At 46.0% G+C, this 14,683-nt stretch overlaps 1 protein-coding gene across 1 annotated transcript in view; it reads left to right on the top strand.

The window, feature by feature from the left end:
• The window catches only part of MCF2L2 (MCF.2 cell line derived transforming sequence-like 2), a 307,244-nt gene continuing 292,561 nt past the window's right edge, over positions 1–14,683 (top strand). The window contains 2 exon segments of the mRNA XM_019503361.1: positions 1–185; positions 188–313. Of these exon segments, the coding sequence (XP_019358906.1) occupies positions 155–185; positions 188–313 (157 nt within the window). The 5' untranslated portion in view covers positions 1–154.

The raw sequence follows: 14,683 nt of genomic DNA, 5'->3' as shown, positions 1-14,683 counted from the left end.
TTCTTGTAAATAGCCAGTTTTGGACCTGTCTGTGCAGGGGAAGCCACGCGGGGAGCTTTGGAAGCTGCAAGACAGAGCCACTGCCTAGAAGATGTAAGAAGCCGGGGAAGAATCTGGCCTCTGGGAGTGGCACTGGCTTTGTGCGTGTGTGTGCATGTGTGTGTGCAGCCTCCCACTCCAGCTGCAGCTCTCTCTTTTTTTTTTTTGGATGCTGTGCTGTTCCCTTTCTGTGAAATGCTTTTTTGGTTGAGAGAAGAAGAGATGTCACATCAGGAGCTAACCCAGCGACTAACTACAGTCATCACTCATGTGGGTAAGGGATCTTTTTCTCTCCCCTCCACCCCTTTTGTGTAGATATTAAGGATCCCATCCCTTTACCCCCTCCACAGCCTGTAACACTACATAGGGCTGTGTCACACCTCCCCGCTTGTGGGGTAGGTCAGAGCCCCCAGTGACTTGCAAAAAAAACCCTCCCGGTTTACAGCATCAGAGAGCTCCCAGTGGGTGGGTTTCTCTTTCCAGCCTACAGTTCTTTGTTATGACAAAAAATGAACCAGCTTTATTGAGAATTGATTTGCAGTGAATCTCCCAGGGTAATGAATTTTGCCCAGGAAATGCTCTTGGGTGGGGGATAGCTCAGGGGCTCTTATGCCAGGGGTAGTGCTAGCAGTCATGGCAATGTCTAGGGAAGGGGAGATTGCAGGTAGGTAAAACATACCTGTGAATTGATTTGAACTGGTTTCCATTCTCCTGCACTGTGATGCGGGCTGGGGGAAACCTGGGAGACTTTTCTGTGCAATCCCAGCTCTTGAAAAATATGTATTTGGATATATAATAGATGTTACTGTCTAAATGCTCGGGTGATTCCCTGAACCTGAGGACTAGTGGGAATCAGGTAGCTAGGCTTTCTCCCCAGTCTCAGGTGTTGGCAATGATGAGCAAACTACCAAAAAACTCCCCATTAACTACTTCACCTGCATTGTCTCCAAGCATGATTTTTTTAAACAGACAATTATAGTCAAATTAATAAGACAGAGCAAGAGGGTAAAATGCAAACAGTCCCATGCTTTTTTTTTTTTTTTTTTTGTACCTGTCTGTATGCATACAGCCAAGTAGAAGCTGGTTGCCACACTGTTAAATCAGTTAAGGAGAACATTTTTAATTAAATTAGCATGGAAGCAAATGTTTATGGTGGTCAATTTCTTTAATAGAGTAAGTGCTGTGTTGGCAGAAGCTGTTAAACAGGTCACTGAAACACATGTGCACTCTTGACCTTGCATATTGTATGTATTAAAGTAGTGTGAGTTCAGAGCTTGGCTTTTGGGTAATGAACAATGAATGCTTTAGGTCTAGAGGTTTCCACAGATTTGCTGCCTTTTTTTTTTAGCTAGAGAAGCTGAAAGTTCAGGAAAATAGTATTTGATGGTGTTTGTGTGCTGATTATTGCAGCATGTGGATTTAAAGAGCATTGACATTATTCAGTGGATGCTCAGAGATTACTCGAGTCCCTGAAAAACTGTTAATACAAAAGGTGGGTGGGTCCTCCTCCTCTTTTGTGGCTCAACATGAAGGGCAAGACAACAGTATGTTACAGAAGTGGATGCATTCATGGATTTTTAGGGACTTGAATAGATGGGACAGAATCTGGCCCTAGGTAGCCAGCACTGTAGCACCCTTTCCTGGGGCTTGATGTGCTGGTTGGTGTCTGGGTATACAGGACAGTTTGCAGGTTCCTATCCTTAGACTAGAAGGACCTTGAGATGGTTTCATGAGACTTCCTGCATAATCATTTTGGAAGATTTTTTTTTTAGAAGATTCTTACTTTCATTTTGAAGTATGCGTTCTGCTTTAGCACTGGGATTTCCAAAGAAGCATCAAGGATTTATGTACCTTTTATGTCCCCCCTTCTCTACCACGCTCACTGGAAAACCTGGTTGCTGAAATGATCACTTAAAACCTTCTCTTCCCAGTTTGAAGTCTCTTATATGACTGAAAACCAATACCAGACTAGGTAAAAAGCAAATTAGAAATATATTAGCCTCAATTTGGCTATTTTGGAAAGGCACTTTGCATTCTTTATCAAAGGAGTCCATAGCCTTTCTCAAAAAATAATGAACCTTCACACCCACTTCTGGCAGGCAAGGACATATTCTCTCCATGTGACCCACACCCAGAGGAGTTCAGTCTACTGTATTCTTCAAGGTCACACAGCAATTTGGTGTCACTGATGGAAAACACCTTGGATACTAAACCCTGCTCTGCCTGAGGTCTCTGATTTGACGTACTCTAGGAGCTGTCCTGCTTTCCCCAGCCATTCAGACACAATCAGACATTACTTTTGAAATAGGTGGCTCACTTGTATGCTAAAATACTGTAATCAAAACATTTGTACAAAATATCAACCTGATTAGCTGAAATAGCGATTTCTATTACCCCCAATAATAATAAAAAAAACCCATACCGCCCTGGAGTGATGCACCATTTTCTCTGAATCACACGTTCTAACGTGAGTCATGTTAGCTGAATCAGCAGCAGCTTATTAAAACAAAAAGGCTTTTGATGGTGGCTGTTGTGGTCTTTTAAAAATGCAGTTTCAGGGCACTGAGAAGCCCTGAAAGCTCTGATGAGTACAAAGGCTCCCACCCCAGGCAAGAGCAGGACACCAGTCATTATTCTTGCATGCAACAGTGATTTCTCTTTCTGTATCATCTTTTATCCCAAACAGACCTAAAGAACCATGCTTGCTATGGACACTTGACACCCACTAAGCATGTCTACATGTGCATTAATGGACCTTTTCTAAAGCACTTTAAATTTAGTACCTCCAATGTGAGGTACTAAATTAATGTGCATTATGCTGTGCTAATGTGCAGTAGCACATTTGCACACTTTTTGTGATGCTTAATGCACAGTAGACTGTTTTACTGTGCATTAGCATAATGTCACAGTAAATAGTCTACTGCTCATTAAAGTGCACATATAGACACTCCCAATGAAATGCAGCCAGGTCTGGAGTGGAAGGGCAGTACTCAACCAGCCAAATATCAAAAAGTAGGGGAGGGGGACACTTAGACATAAGCCAGCCCCTTTTCTCCTCTCAAAAAGCACCCTGGACTCTTTAAATACAGATGTAAAACAGATGGGGTGGCAACAGGTGTTTAATACCTCCAAGGAGACTATGTGAAACCCAGCTGGCCTGCCTTGAAACACTGAGTTCTCTTTGAAAGAATCTAAGCATGTGGTGCCACAAAGTGGAAGTATTTCCATACCTGGGCCCCTGAACCTGCTATGAACCCTATTTAGATGGATCCCTGGACTGAGCCTTGGTAAAGTCCATGCATTAAAGGTCACTGCAGGATCAGCTCCTTCATGTGGCCTGCTTACCTCTGCAATTATTCTTTTGGTAACATGCATGTTGTAGAAGGCTTATGTTTTTTCCCCTCCTCAATGCCAACCCACAGAGGGCGGATCCTGATCTCTGTAATGCCACTATGGCTGCTTGTGTTGAGTGGGCTCACTCCTGACTTTCACCAGTGAGGAGCAGCTCAAAATCAACCCTAGGGTTTTGTAGAACAAGTACACTTTAGCAAGTAAGTCTCTACTTCCAACCAAGAGAACATGGCACAAGTCCCGAGAGCCTGTTACAGATTTTTTTTAAATTATTTTTTAATTTGTATCCAAGGCCAAATTAGCCAAAACTAATTCCAAATACAAGAGTCCAGAACCACAAGTGGCCCTACTACCAACAAACATCCTCCACCTGCACCTGGAGCTTCAGATGTTTCCAAAACCTCTGGTGGGCATCCTACTTGCAGGCGCTAGCTTGGAGGCTTGGGGTTCAGATGCCACCAAGTGTTGCTCACCTTCAGCCATATGGCCCTCGGAACAAGCAAGGGAAGAGACTCCCACAAACTGGGCTTAAGGCTGCTGCACCTTGGCAGGTACTGAATTACCCCAGAAAAGCAGTTCTCCTGCGAAGCAGTTCAGGAAAACTGCCTTCTTGGACAGAGATACATGGTATTTCCCCTGCCAGGTTAAGAAGCCCCTACGCTTAATCTAAGCCCTCAAGAGGCAGAATTTTTTTTATTTTTTTTTGTAAAAATATATGTCTATATGTCATATATATGTCTATATAAGGTTATATATATCTACACTCTGAGCATCACTCCACAAAGAAAACCTTAACCCATTACAAAAACTGCACCCATGAACCCGTACAAAGGCCGGCTGGCCACCTGAAGCCATTACAATATCCGCATTGCATGCTACATACACAAGCAACTCCTGGTCCCGAGCCACTGAGACGATCAACCACCTCCTCTGGCTCTGCACCTGCAGGCCATACAAGCTGTGACACTGATTTAGGATCTCATAGAACCACAGTGAGCTCATGATCCACCGTCTGTGGTTGGTCAGGGTGAACACCCCCTGGTATCTCAGGACGTGCTCTGCAAAATATCTAACCAGGCAAGTGGTTTTGGGTTCTGTGTCTATCACCAGCTTGCAGATCAGGCTTAGAAATTGCTTTTACATATTTTTCCTGAAACTCAGATCTTGGGAGGTGTTGAGCAATACTCATCACCTTGCAGGATCATGTTTTTTGGGGGTGGGCAAGAGACAGAGAGAGAAACCCACGCTCAGTGAGGTGTCTGTTGGTGACAGCGGGTATGTCTCTGTGTGGGAACTCTTGCTCTTCTGGCTTGTGAAACCCACAGAAATAAACTACACACCCACAATCCCACCCACACTTAGCAGTTAGTTGCCAGGGCTCTGATGCCAACTTTGCTGAGAGTGGGAAGAGCATTCTGGGCTCTGGTATGCAAATCAGCACCAGGTGCCTTGCTGCGCTACAAAGATTTTATCCCTAAAGCGACTTTTGTAATGAAACAAGGCCGCTGGCACAGACATAAGTCGTCTCAAAAATGAAGCAACAGAGTTGGGATCCTTTGTCTGCAGAAGAAACCTTGTTTGTTTTCAGCTGTACTGAGTATCCGCAGCCCCCTTGTCTTTAGGGGAAGCTGTGGCTGCTCCTTAAAATAAGGATCAGGTGCTTTGTTAATGGCCTGGGTAGAAGAAGTACTCATTACAAGGGATTTGCAACAGGCTTCACAAATTTGTGTACTTGTGGCACTTACAACTATTACCTGTAACCTTTCCTTGCCTTAGGTAGTAAGATTCTTATTTTTATGGAAACTGAGGCACAGATCTGCAAAGTGACTTGCCCAAGATGATAATGAGAGTCAGTGGCCGAGCCAGAGTCTCTTAGGCTTGTACATGAACTTCAGGGCATCATTGCATATAGTTTCAGGTTTCATTGCCACCAGAGACCAGTTGGGTGGTATGTGCCTCTTGGACATAGCATTTTTGTGTAACAACTTAGGACAGGAAGTGAAGGGTGATACTACATTAACCTGAATATGTGGTTGGAATGTAGGTCAGCAGAAGGAACAAGCTAGGTTGCAATTTTATCTGAGACAGATGGTGTAACACAACATTACAAAATCCATTCTGTGCTGTAGAGCTACCAAGGATCTGATATATTGCAGCTCTGTATAAATCACTGTAAAAATCCTGGTCTGTGTCTGGCTGCTGCAAACACTCATCGTGCCAATTCCTTGAGCAGTCTTTCTGAAATGAGCTGCACCAGATCAAGTCTTCTGTTACAAGTGGGTAAGTCCAAACCCACTGAAATGGAGACAACAAAAATCCCATCACCTCCACATGGACAGTACTGTCCTTAACCTCACCCCTATCTCAGACCATTCATGCAATTTAAGAGCTCACTTCCACCTCCTGTCTGGTGAAATCTCACCTACCTTCTAGATCCTAGTTTCAGCGACAACTGACCTTTTGCACCAACCATAATGCACTGACTTCTTTTCTTTGGCTGATGCATGCACAGGGCGTATCCTTTGTTTCCTTGCCCATGAGGTTGGATAACATAAAACTGCAGGGAAATATTTTCTAAATCTGCTGGGGTTTCCCTGAAAAATCTGTGGAAAGGCAATGGGTTTATTTGATTCCCAGATTGCTGTGTGTCAACAGTATTTGACTGCAATATCAGATGAATCACTGAAAGCAGAAGGGGAGCGATTAAAAAAAGAGATGCTTGCCATCTTGTGCCAATTGATCAGTATGCAAAGATTGCAAAGGTAGCCAAAGGCAAATTGAACCTTCAGAGCAGCCTTCTAAAAGCTGCCAGTGCTGCTTTTGTATTCATCCAAGTATAAACGGGTGCTGGGACTTGCACACTTGTTTCTGCAAGGTATATTTGAAAATAAAGAACATGAGGACATGGTTGAAAGCTATGGATGCAGAATCACTCTCAGTTCCATTCTGCACCCACCTGAGAACTGCTGGGTGCTGAATTTAAGGGAGAAAAGGCCGTACAGTAGCCTGTTACTTCTGTCTATAACACACAACCGTGGAGAAGAAACAGGTAATTTTTTAATGCCCTTAAATTGCAACAAGAGAGACTTTTAGTTAGATTTTTGGGAAGAACTTTCTTACTATGATGGTGGTTCAGCACTGGAACAGATCACGCGGGGAGGTTGGCGAATCTCCATCCAGAGAAGTTTAAGGGTATGTCAGACAAATTCTTGTCGAGATGGTTCAGACCTGTGAGCAGGAGATGACAGGAGATAGCTTCTTGAGGGCCCTTCCAGCCCAATTTCATCTATGCAAATTTGGGGAAATCAAACCCAATAAAAAGAAAATACTTGTTTGTGCCATGCATGATGACTTGAGGCTGTAGCAATTCATGGCCATATGAAGCCACTGAAGCCAAGAACTTCTGAAGACAAGGGGACTGGATATTTCTGTGGCTATCAAGAATATCTGAAGTTGTGGTTGATGGTTGTTTCCATTAACATAGGGTCTAGTAAGGCTCGTACTGGGCCAGAACCCACTGTGACTGGCACTGTCCACTGTCCCTGCCCATAGGAGTGCATATTAAATACAATATTTTCTGATATATACCCTAGTGTTTCTCCCCTGAAAAAGGAGATCTAAAAGCTGCTGAAATCAGTGTCATAAGAGCTGACACAAATTCAATCAAATTTATGTTTAACATCTTTATCCCTAAGATGTTATCCTTTTTCAGGTGTGTCTTATACATAGGTGCAACTTATACACCAAAGGTTATGGTAGCTATCTTGATGAATAATACCTCCAAATGCAGAGGGGATATTGGACATTGTTTCAGGGTTTAAGTGAACCAGAGCCCAGGATGAGATCTGCGAGGGGAGGGGATACCTCCTGATGGAGGGGCTCTGGCACTAAATACTGATGCACTTGGAGCTGGCTGCTGCCAGAGGCAGGATACTGGAGCTTGGATTTAACCCAGTCTGTCAGTCCCCAAGACAAGATCCCTCTATTGATACAGTCCACACATAGATTCATGGATTGTAAGGCTGGAAGGGACCTTGGAGGATCATTGGTCCAGTCCCTTGCACTAGGCAGGACAGATAACTGGGGTCAGGTGACCCCAGCAAGGTGACTGTCTAGTCTCCTCTTGAAGATGTCCAGGATCGGTAATTGCACCACCTCTGGAGGGAGCTTATTCCACAGTCTGGACACCCTGACTGTGAAGTTTTTCCTAATGTTGTGCCTGAATCGGTGTTCCAGGAATTTGCAGCCATTACCCCTGGTTTTCCCCTGGGGTGCCCTGGTGAACAGTTGCTCACCGAGCCCAGGAGTGTTAACACATCACTGGAGTGTTAGAACAATAGCAATCTCTCTCTCTCTTTCCTTTGTTCCCCCATCCATTTTTGCAATAGCTTGATTAGTGTCGCTAACAGTGGAGTTTTTGTTTTTGTTTTTGCTTTGCTCTGTGTGAGCAAGTGGGTGCGCGTCTGCCAGTGTATGAAGCAATTACTGAGCAAAAGCAAAGTGGCAGCACTGGGATTTGCCATTAGTTCCAGTGATGCCTGTGGTGTCTACAGCAATGGCTTCCACGCTTCAAGTCCAGCTCCAGCAAAAGTGTTGCCTCCAGTTGTTACTGCCTTCCTTTGCTAGAGGATGGTTTTATTGTCTGAGTGGAAAGTAGCCGTCTTGGGTGCATAAGGGCATACAATGTCTTAAGTTTCAAGAGCCTATCCTATAGCTTTGAGTGCAAAGATAGAGCTTGAATGATGCTGCACATCCACTAAGCAGCTAGTGAAGGGAGCAGAGCACTGGGACAATATGCTCCGATGCATTTTGCTGCAGTTGAAGCTTTTCCAGACCATGTAACGCTATTCCTGGCAGTAACCAAGTGTGGAGGTCATAGATGTGGACCACGGACAACCTGTCTGTGCCTGGAAGGATGGGACACAGTCTCCTGGCTGGCTGAAACGAGAAAGAGCTATTGGTTTTGTTGCTTGGTTATTTGGACATCAACAGTCCAGACAGACCTAGAGGTTACTTAATGTTGACTTAATTAGGGGGAAGTGACAGGTTCCTTCACATGCTTCTCTCTTCCTATCCTCAGGAATTTGGTCTCATTTGGACTTGACCTCACCCTGCTGGCTTGGCCAAACTGGAAGGTGGTGTTGCATATGCTGGCTGGAAAAGAGACACGGTGCTAGGGGCTCTGCACATTGCTGCTGCTGCAGCCAGTGGAATCCCACCAGCTCCCGCTGGCTCTGGGCAGATGATAGAAAACAGCAGAACCAGAACTGCAAGGATGCCTGGTGGGGCTGCTGCTGCCTATGTGGCCCACTGAGCTCCAACTAAGAGGGAAGAACTACTTCCCTCCTTTCTGGAGGTCCACAGGTGTGAACCCCATGCAGCTGGGCCCTGCAGAGCTTGGCAGAGGAGAAGGATGTGAGAAGCTAGCTGCGGCAAAAGCCCAGCCACCTCTCCCAGGCTGCCTGATACCCTCAACAACTTAGCTGGCCGGTGCAGGCAGCATTTGAATGAACCCAAAGGTGGTGCAAATGTGTGTTCTCTGTTTATCATTTACCAAAGTGCCTTTCCTTTCTGGTATGCCCCCAGCCCCCTCTCCCCAAACAGGACTTCATGCCAAATGTAAGGACACGGGTATCATCCTCTCTCCCCATGTCTCCCACTGAGACTTCCTCAAGTTCTGTAACTGGTAACTTTTAATATGCGTGTTTCAGGCTAGTGACTAGAGCTATTTTAAAAGCTCCTAAATGTTAATAAAGCAACAGGGGAGTGAAATTGGACTTGGGGAAATCGGATTCACTGCCTTGCATAAAATAATGAGACATGTCATTAACTGAAATAGCTTTGCATGAAAGAACACTCAGATTGCATGGCAACCAGGAATGATTTGAGTGCACATGGGTTTGGTCCTGTCTCATGCCAATAAAAATGGATTTATATTTTCCTTTTTTTTTAATTCTCTTCCACCTTTCTTTAGCCTCCTTTTTTTTTCTGACTGATATTGTATCAGACTTTACAGCCCCGAACGATTGATTTGGTTTGAATTTAAATGCAGCAGTAAAAAACCCCTGACCTGTACATTCCCTTTCGATCGGTTATGATCGACATACAAATGCAATGGCTAAGGTAACAATTAGCAAGAAGTGTTGTCCAACAAAAGCCCTGTCCCTCACATCTCAATGAGACAAAGCCAGACCTGCCCCTGCCACATGGCACACATGAGTACTGCAGCCCTCTCAAGTGTCCAGGTTCACAGATTTGTAGACATTAGGGCTGGAAGGGACCTCAGAAGATCATCGAGTCCAGCCCCCCGACCCAGGGGCAGGAAGTCAACAGGGATCATAAGATCCCAGCAAGATAAACATCCAAATATCTCTTGAAGGCATTCAAAGTAGGTGCTTGAACCACCTCCGGCAGCAGTCTATTCCAAACCTTGGGGGCTCAGCCAGTAAAGAAGTTCTTCCTTATGTCTAGCCTGAAATGGTCCTGGAGGAGTTTGTGACTGTTTGACCTTGTCATCCCTTGGGGCACTTTGGTGAACAGGCGTTCCCTCACATCCTGGTGAGCACACCTCATAAACTTATAGGTGCCCACCAGATCACCCCTGAGCCTGCGCTTTTCCAGGTTGAAGAGTCCCATAGCTCTCAGCCTCTCATCATAAGGTCTGTTTTCCTGCCCTCCGATCATGCATGTGGCTCTCTGGACTCTCTCAAGCTTCTCCACATCCTTTTTGAATTGTGGGGCCTGAAACAGGACACGGTACTCCAGCTGTGGCCTCACCAGGGCCAAGTACAAGGGGAGAATGGCCTCCTGCGATTTGCTTGAGAAGCATCTGCGGATGCAAGCCAACTTTTTGCTCATTTTACCAGCTGTAGTATCACACTGAAGGCTCACGTTCATCTTGTGGTCAATCCTGACCCCCTCGTCTGTAGTGCTAGCCAGCGTAGCACTGCCAAGCCTATAAGCAACCTTCCTATAAGGTTGTGGAAGACCAACAGATTTGGGCTATTTCTGACTATGGCTCTGATTCTACAAGTCATTTTCCATGAGCACAGGGATCTCTACCCATGCCCAAGCCATTGCATGATTAGGACTGATGGGCAGCACACATACATTGTCTGCCAAGGACAATGCTTAGCTTTCCCTCTTTTGGGAGGGCCTCCAGCTGAGCACTGGGGTTAATTCTGTGCCAAGTGGATTTTGTTGTAGCCCTACAGTGAGAGAGATGAGTCAAAATGGCAAAGCACTTACTAGAGCAGAGAGCTCTTGGCTAGACACAGCTTGTGCTGGTCCCTGCTGCTCAATGGCCATCGAAAAAGCAGCTGGGGCTCTAACTGGGCACTTCGGGTTGCATACTTTGGTACCAATGATGGACATAGATCTTGAGCTGAGGTAGGGGCTGATGCAATCCCCTAGCTGCTTCCCCCAGCCCTCCTCAGGCTCCTTGGGATCACTTACAGGTGGTTTCTGTGTTTTATGGTTGCACTTACTGAAATTGCACATGCATTTTCTTTGAAAAAAATCAATAAAGATAAAATTGGAGGAGTGTATAAATTGCTGCGTTGCTTAGCAGTGGTCTGAAATAATAAATGGGACCCTGTGCTTTAATTGATGTGGAAAGCAGGAGCTCTTGACTTCCAGGAAAGGAGTCGGCAAACACTGCGGGCCTGGGTTTGGGCAGAAAATGTTGCAGCCTGGCTCACAACTGGTAGAAATAAAATCAAACCTTGATAAATAACCTCACCCCTGTAAATGCTGACACCAGCCAGTCACACCTTGGTTATCCTGTAGGAGCTCTAGGGCTTGCTAGGTGGAAGGGGAAACCATCCTGAACCAAGCAGGTAAATCAGGTTCTCCCCTGAGCAAGGTGTCTCAGGTGGTGAGGGCTGAATATCACCTGTGTGGGTTGAGGGGCGTGCTGCTGGCACTCAAGGATTGCTCAGGATGGGGAGGTGGGGGTTAGTTGACTATCTCCAGTTATGGAAGCAGAGGGCACGTGAAGAGGAGCCAGTGCCAGGTCAGATCCAATCTCTGTGTTCGAGGGAGGCTCATGGAGCAGCCGCTCTGTATGACTCTAAGCATCTCTGATCAAATGCCTGACAGTTCATTAGAAGGGAAACCTTTTTCCATCACTCACCTCATTTTTGCCTTCCACCTTCTGCCTGCAGCCAAAGGGTCCCCTCAGGGGATGTCTCTCCTTGGGGAAGCAGCTCAGGGCCTGGGAAAGCACCTGCTGTGTCCGCTCATTATCCTAATGAGTAGAAAGTAAGCCAAGGAGCTTAATTGTTCCAGCCTCCCCTTCTCTGTGTCTGTTTGAAGCCTCCCTTGGCTCCTGATGAACGACTCAGGATATGAGCCATGCTGGATCACCCTATGTGATGCTTTTGGACAGCTGATGAGATCACCGGTTTACTCTCGGAGACTGGCTTTAATTTCTTGGCTGCGGGAGCTCGTGTCCTTGCACCAAAATGATGGGACTGAGGCAAGAAAATGAATGTTTTCCATAATGACATTTTGCTTCTCTGGAGTGCTTCAACCCCAAAGTGCATCAGAAAAGGTAGTTGAGCTCTCTTCTTCCCATTTTACAGTTGGGGAAACCAAGACAGAGAAAGACAGACTTGGTCCAGAGTCACGTGGTATGTCATCAACCCAGCCAAGGACAATCCAGGACCCGGGTCTCTCAGGTCCAGGCTCTGGCTGGTAGATTAACTCCCCAGGGGAGCAGTGTTATCTTCTTCACTTTCCCTAGACAGCAGTCCCCTGTGACTGAAAAGAAGTGGGGTCCAAAGCAGATGGCACACTGAGTCCAGACTTCAAACAGTGCTGGGAGATGAGACATCTTTGTAACAGAGGACAGTATCCCCAATGTGATTTCTGAGCTTCTGTGTGCTACATAGCTAGGAATGAAGGAGCGGGGAAGAAACATTGTGAAAAAATAAATCAGCTTTGAAAGGAGTGGATGGAATTTGGATCTACACACTAATACATTTAGTTCATCAGTAAATCTGATAACCTACAGATGGGGAGGCAGGAGGGGGTTGAGGGTTGGGGGAAGGGAAAGGAAGGGATGTCTTGTCTACTTGATGATGGATGCTAGGTTTATTCAGTCAATCATAGGATCATAGAAAATGAGGGTTGGAAGAGACCTCAGGAGGTCATGTCCAGTCCAACCCCCTGCTCAAAGGAGACCAGCCCTAACTAGATCATCCCAGCCAAAGCTTTGTCTACCCAGGTCTTAAAAACCTCCAAGGATGGAGATCCCACAACCCCACTGTGTAAACTGTTCCAGTGCTTTACTACCCTCCTTGTGAGAAGTTTTTTTCTTAATATCCAACCTCAACTTCCCTTGCTGCAACTTGAGCCCATTGCTCCTTGTTCTGTTATCAGCCACCACTGAGAGCAGTCTAGCTCCAACGTAGGTCCTTCCGGTCCACTGCCACTCATCCTACCAGCTGGGCTACACAGTTTGTCGAGGTTTTCTCTGCAACAAAATGCTTGTGATTTGATGACAGGGGGAGACCCTTCTGCTGTCAGATAATGGGCACTGCTGGGGAAGGTCCAGCTGGCAGGGAGATGGCTGGTGGGTGGCGCAGTCAATGCAAGATTTGTGCATTTCTCCTCGAAAGTGCGTGGTGTCTGTTATACCAAAACACATGAGTGGAGAAAAGCTGTCTGTATTTGAAGGGTGACTGCATTTGGGTCCAATTCTGGTATCTGTCAGACTGGTTTAAATCTGAAGTAACTCCTTTGACTTCAGATTTACACTGGTGTGACTCAGATTCAACTTTTTTTCTTTCCTTTACTTCCACCCCCTGCTCATGCATGTAGCTGTCTTGTGCAGGCAATAGATATGGCACCCCTTTTAATAAGGGGAAATCCTGAGAACAGGAGACTAATGAGAGTCTCTGCTCACCTCTGCCTTCATTGCTATATTCCTTGCCACATAGTTAACAAAATAAAGTGCTAGGTGGAAGGAGCAATTTTAGGGACTAGGCTTTTAAAAGCAGTAATCAAGGCTTACCTTCCCCCAGGCCCATGAGACTTACAGGTGATGGGAAGATTTTGGTGGCTCAATCTAGATCCAAAGCATCTACAAAGGGGAAAAAATGGCTGAAAGTTGTGTCTGCATTGGATGGAGAGTATGGGCAACTCCTGATCAGGTAATCTGACTCCCTGCCCTCAAGACATCTCGCACATGAGAGGGGGCGGAGGAGTTGGAGGGTAGGAGGAGGATTGTACAGTGATAAAGGTGGCAGAGTTTGGGGTCACTTGGAGCTTTAAGAGTTTTTCTGGGCCTTTTCCCAGCAAAATGAGGGCAATCTCTCTCTCTGCTCTATGATGGTGAAATGAAGGAGAGCTGCCAGCTGTGTCACTTGGCAGGCCCAGTCCAGGCTGCAGTAGTGGTGTATGAGTTAAACACAAGCAGCAAGCCCTGAATGACAGTAAATGCTTAGCACGTAATGTACAAAGCTGCCGTCTTCTGGCTCCATCCATTCCTGCTGTGAGCTGGACGTTCTTCCAGGGCAGAACTGCAGCCCTGATGACAGGGCGGAGGAGGAAGCCAGGCCACCTAGATCTGAAATCCACTTTGATACGAAGTGAAGCATCAGCCTTTTTGCTCAGCAGAGTAGCCTCTGCTCCTGCCTATGCATCAGGTTAGGAGTGGTCCTGGAAGCTCTGGTTGGCAGAGGTTAAGGAGCACCCTCAGGGAAGCAGGTCTGACTCTTTTCTCCTCCTTGCCAGGGCAGCTTCATTGTTTTCAATGGCATTATATTTGTGGGAATCAAGAGCAAGAGAAAGGAGGTGTAGCTTGCTTAGCCCTTTGGGACACAGACCACCTTGTTTGCTCTTCTGATTGAGAACACAGGAAATGGTGCTCACGGGGCCTGTGGGGAACCATATCCATCCTCCTCTGCTGCCAAAGGATGATAGTATCTCCAGGAGGTGTCTGTGAAACAGGAGGATGTTATAGAAACCACAGGACTTCCATGACAGCAGGTGCAAAGCTGAATTTGGCAGCTTTAATTAAGAACCAATGACCTTGCTGGTTCTCCAGCTCCCGATTTTGTTAATCCAGCCTGGGATGCTGTAGGTCATCGTAGTTGCTGACCTGGCTTCTGCAGCTGCAGGATGGACAATTAGCTGTGCAGCAGAAGGTGATCTCTCTAGGGATCCCTGAATGCTGCTGTCAACATATTGTTTGCTTAAAATGTTTTCCAAAAGCATGGAATGACTTGCAGCATCTCGCTTTTTCTACTTTAAAAGCCATCACATTTTTCTTTTCTTCAGCTTTTTG

The sequence above is a fragment of the Gavialis gangeticus genome, unplaced genomic scaffold (genome assembly GCF_001723915.1).
Source record: "Gavialis gangeticus isolate Ggan-Ray unplaced genomic scaffold, GavGan_comp1, whole genome shotgun sequence".
In the NCBI taxonomy this organism is placed as follows: Eukaryota; Metazoa; Chordata; order Crocodylia; family Gavialidae; genus Gavialis; species Gavialis gangeticus.
This window is presented reverse-complemented; position numbering and strand designations above follow the sequence as displayed.